This window comes from Triticum aestivum, chromosome 2D, assembly GCF_018294505.1.
Source record: "Triticum aestivum cultivar Chinese Spring chromosome 2D, IWGSC CS RefSeq v2.1, whole genome shotgun sequence".
Taxonomy (NCBI): Eukaryota; Viridiplantae; Streptophyta; class Magnoliopsida; order Poales; family Poaceae; genus Triticum; species Triticum aestivum.
In genome coordinates, this window is record NC_057799.1 from 83,686,322 (window position 1) to 83,691,585 (window position 5,264).

Here is a 5,264-nt window from a genome sequence, read left to right on the forward strand (position 1 = left end):
TTTGTTTCTTCGGGTTGTCTGCCCAGACATTTAACAACGGTACAACTGTAAATGCTCTTTTTGATTAATCTCCTCTCTTTATCAACCGCAATCGACGTTACATCTTGTAATGAACTCATCTGGAGGCTCCTCTAAGAAAATATTCCATTGATGGGCCCTAGCCACATTTTTGCTAGCTCATGAACAATTACTTTAGATTCTGTAAAGCAATGAATAAAAGAAATGGACGGGAATTGAAGGTATTGGAGCGGTGGCCAAGGATGACATAGCGACGATTTCTAGCAGCATGTAATAAAGAAATATCTAAGTGAGCCATTATGATATTCCTAAAAAAGAGAGGCAGGAATTCACAAGCTACTCCCTCGGTTCCTAAATATAAGTCTTTTTAAAGATTTCAATACAAACTACATACGGATGTATATAAACACATTTTAGAGGGTAGATTCCCTCATTTTGCTCTGTATGTAGTCCCTTATTGGAATCTCTAAAAGGACTTATATTTAGGAATGAAGGGAGTACGTCTTTTTAGAGATTCCACTACAAACTAGATTCCACTACAAACTACATACGGATGTATATATAGTGGAATCTCTAAAAAGACTTACATTTGGGAACGGAGGGAGTAGATGATAACAGTCATCAACAGTAGCCGCTGCAGATCCCGCGGGCCTCCCGCCATTGTTCATCGAGTTGATTACCTCCCAAGTTGTCCAAATTCACAATAAGCTTGTTGCAACCGGCACCAAGTAAGAAACCATGTCTGAGAACTATTGCTTCAGCTGTAGATGCTCTTACTGGCTAATACTGCAAATTAAGTGAGGATCTACGAAAACCGAACTTAGAGAGATAACAGTTCAATTCCTAAGTTGTTCAAAACAATCAGCATTCACACGTAGCAGGAACAAATGCCACTGTCTATCACCAATCACACCAAACCACTCGCAAGTTTTAGGACTCGTAGGACAAAAGCAAACACAAGAACTTTAAACATAGGTATTCAATTCAAATAGATCTCATTGGATTACATCGTTTCAACTCAATACAAGTAGTCATGCAGACGACTAGGAATCGACAAGGCTGACCTAGCACAAACCAACTGTGAACACATCCTGCGCTTTTATTTCTGCTTGATCAAACCTTGTACCGGTCAGGTCAGTCAACCTTCGCCGCGCCACCTGTGTATGTGTGCACTTATGACCACAGGCTGCAAAGTAACAGAGCTTCGCAGCAAATGCAATTGTAGGCCAGTCAGTTGAATATATATCAGCAACAACGAGCTCCAGACTAGCATCACGGCTGAGGATGAAGATGAAGATCAGAATCACAAGACAAACACCGATACACACTACAGCATGCCACATGCATGCTGTTATAGGAACACTTTACAGCACAACAGCCATGAAACTCCTTCTAGGCTGACCTGGGGAGCAGTTAAAGTCTTGGTTTCACACGTCTTCCATTGGCATCACCGCCATCCAGCACTTCGTTGGAATATAAGCAGGGGGGCACAGCATGGTCTCCTACCTTCGCAACATACTCCAGAAGCTCGGTCAGGAGAGAAGGGCAGCTTTGCTGCAAATAATCGAATCCTTCGGTTTGCATGACAGCTGCACAAGAAAGAAAACAGTTAGAAGGTGTGACAGATTAGGATTTCAGATCACATGCTATGGTTCCAAAACCAAGGGTATCAGTTTACATAGAAATAGAAAAATACTCATCGCTTTTTCATATATTCAAGATGTTTGTGGCTTGGTTGGTAGTGAATACATACTGCAAGGTCAAGGGTACAGCTAATAGGTCAGACACTAGCAAAAGGTTCACGCAGCATACCATTGACCAATAAGCAGCGGCAAAGAGTTCATTGCCTGGCAGACTCTTGAAAAATTTAAGTACCACTCCCTCCGTTCCTAAATATAAGTCTTTCTACAGATTCAAATATGGACGTTTAGATCACTAAAGTAGTGATCTAATGTAAGGTCGTTTAGAGTAAACGATCTTATATTGGTTTACAGAGGGAGTATATTGGAACAACTTGCTTGCATCAGCAGAACTCATGTTCACAACTTCACATGCAAGACCATAAAAGCCATAGCCTTGTGGTATACCACTAAATTAATCAAAGAGCAAATCTAGGCTACTCGTGTCAAAAGCCTCAACAAATTCGTGTTGCAGCTTATGTGATCCTGAGTACACTGATGGATGTTTACTGACACTCCCATTTCAGTGTTCATGCAGTATGTATGCCGGAGTGGTCATGGGATCTGATAGGCAACTCAGTTGTAGTACTTAGAATTGTAGTACTCCCTCCGAAAACGCTCTTATATTATGGGACGGAGGGAGTACTTCTTGGCATTGTAGTTCAACATATATGCTAACAAATTCTATAGCCACAAGTCGGATATCGCCAAATTCTATAGCAAAACATATTCTCAGTCTTAAATTCAGAAGAATGCTGGCTACCTTTCAAATTTTCCGGCGAGGCCACAAATTTCAAGCAAACAGTTTTTAGCTGGTGGCAATGGTGCTGTTCAGCCAGCGCCAAAGTATTTGCAACTGTGTTTATTGCAACGTCTTCGCATAGCTTGAGTTCAGAGAGCAGCTTTAGTCTCTCCAATGCATACCGGTCAGCAGCTGCAAGCAAATGCTGAGCCATCAAAGTGGAAACCCAAGTCGTATTTAGACCAGTAAGCTCTTCTATATTGGGCAACTCATCCCAGTACATAAAATGGAGCAAGGCCTGCAGAAGTGCAAAGTAGAATATGATGCTTACCAAGTCAGCTCAAGTAATAGAAGGTTTCAAAAGGCAATGAAATGGATGAACCATATTTCTGCAGAGCCAAGAGAATGCAAGTGTTTATAGTAAAAAGATAGCAGACCAAGTTAAACTTGATGAACTAGAACTACGCTGATTACAGCTTAGAGTGCAGCTGGTAGCTTAAAACTAATATAGTTCCCAGCAGCATATTCCATCAAACTGATTGCCCTAAAAATGATGGATGCAAAAACAGCATATCTGCACTGCGTTATCCTTTACCGAATTTATCAGGTACTATAAATAGTTCACGGAACAAAGGAAAAACCTTTAACTTGCTTGAAATCTGAAAATGAAATCGTGACAGTTACACTGAAACCCCCATTTCCAGATGTTACGGTATAATATTATGCACCAAGGCACTAAAGTTATGTTTCAACCAGGTTGTTTTTACAAAAAGAAACTAACTTGCTTCCAATTCAGTAATAGTGAGATAAAAATGGTTGCAAGGAGAAAGCGTCAAGACTTTATGGCAGTAAAAGACGATATGGTAGTAATTAATTAGGCAGGAATAGACATCATGAAAGATAAATAAAATGAAAAGAAGAAGCCATGTAAAACCTTGAACACTGGAGCCTCCATGTCTTCAATCTTTATGCACTTCATGTTTTTATCCTTCATGGGACCAAAGAGTTGTGCCCTAAAAACTGGTGATCGGGCTGCAAGAACCACCTTGTGAGCAGGAAACATCTCTTCATCAACTTCAAATGTTATGTCAGTTCTCTTCCCACTGGTCAACAAATGCCCAATATGCTGAGACATGTCAGATTGTGGCACTGGTATCCTGTATATCTTTGGCCCTTCAGTATGTGACTGAACAACACCAACGGTGCAGTTTACCAGAAGGCAATCATCTTTGAGATAATCTGATGTTTCCAGGCCAGAGCGTTTGAAGAAACGTTTGTAACCCCTACAAGATGCGCAGAAATGAGTTAGGAAGTTGCTTTGGTTACTGCACGGCAAGCCAAATCAGGGTTCAATGCATACAGTAATAAGTATCAAACAGCTAAACCAAGAAGCTATTCAAACAGGATGGACAGATACACGTGGTCAAACAAGCGAAGTGAGAACAAGGATAAATCAACACATACATGTTTACATGAACCGCTTGCTCGACACTGTATTCTATCAATTTACATAACATCCAGAAACACGACTACACATAAGAGTGCCAAATAAAAGATAGGAAGTGGAACCAAACACAATAAAATACTCATCGTTAGAAAGAGACTATAATGTCATCCAACAAGGAACTACAACCACACCTAGATGGTCACACTACTAACTTATACGAGACACACAACTGTCTAAGATTTGCGAATGAACTACAATCTCATCCAACAAGAAAGTGCAATCTGATCCTAGGTGGTTATTTAATCAGCAACTAGTTGGCAGGGCTGGGAGCAACTCAAATATATGCTTTCGCGAACACGAATGAGCTGGTAAATAATTTCCGTTACATCCATTATAACTCTATCAGCATACATTATCATATCAAAGTATCTTTGATTTTGGAGAATACCATAGCGCCATAAATGTGCCACGCATATTAGGGCAGCATAGCCTACAATACTCTTACCACAAAAAAATACAGAAACAATATATATATTAATGTCCCAGCACCATATAAATAGTAGTCCTATCCAATCCCGGATGACAAAAAGGCAATTCTCAACCTCACCAGATACTTATGTGAATCAACATATGGATCTCAAAGGAAAATTGAACAGGATTGCTTCAATCAACTTTTGTGCTGCAACACTACCAGAGGAAGAGTGGTAGGCATATCAAGCTTAATGTGCCCATGTCTTTATTCTGTGGTTATCAAATCGACAGATATAACCCAATCGTTAACAACGACCAACCATGTCTACAACACAACTCCATACCACCATGGACTAACTTACTGGTCTAAAAACTAGCAAGGTAAATTTTCTAGTGCAGAACTGCAGATTTTTGAAAATAAACATCAAAACCACTTAACTTTACATTCCCATACAAAAAACAATAGCATTCAGCCCCAATGAATTGACACCCAGTTAAGACATAATATGAAACAGAAGACGGCATAACAATTCTTATTATAAAGCATGAACAGACATGCAGAGCAGGTAAGTAGCCAACTCCAGCAAATTAAGCTATATAAACTGAATCCCTGCGACAGCATATATTGGGGGTGACATCTAACTTTTATACCATTTGATTTTACGCGGAGATTAGTGGGAAATTTTTCTTTTTCTTTTGGATTAATTATATGGTGTAGGAGTTGATTCTCATCTAGATGAGAATTAGCAAATCCGGCTTTGAAGGATGCGATGTAGCCTGTGCGGAGTAGAGAATCATCGTCATTATTAATATATGTAAATCTGCCTGTGGGGAGAAGGCAGCCCCTCTGCCATCTTGTGGCCCCCTCGTTAAGAAATTCCCTGGGTCGCGACATAACACCGCCAGG

The 5,264-nt window shown here is 40.2% G+C and overlaps 1 protein-coding gene across 2 annotated transcripts in view; it reads right to left on the bottom strand.

Moving 5' to 3' along the window:
* Positions 1–965: 965 nt before the first annotated feature.
* Positions 966–5,264, bottom strand: part of LOC123051792 (BTB/POZ and MATH domain-containing protein 1) — a 6,068-nt gene continuing 1,769 nt past the window's right edge. The window contains exons 2-5 of one of the 2 annotated variants that reach the window (XM_044474770.1): positions 3,374–3,722; positions 2,461–2,737; positions 1,421–1,607; positions 966–1,296 (exon numbers count right to left, since the gene is read on the bottom strand). In XM_044474770.1, the coding sequence (XP_044330705.1) occupies positions 1,432–1,607; positions 2,461–2,737; positions 3,374–3,722 (802 nt within the window). In that variant the 3' untranslated portion in view covers positions 966–1,296; positions 1,421–1,431. Of the gene's footprint in view, positions 1,608–2,460; positions 2,738–3,373; positions 3,723–5,264 lie in introns of both variants that reach the window. The other variant, XM_044474769.1, reaches the window with a different exon arrangement.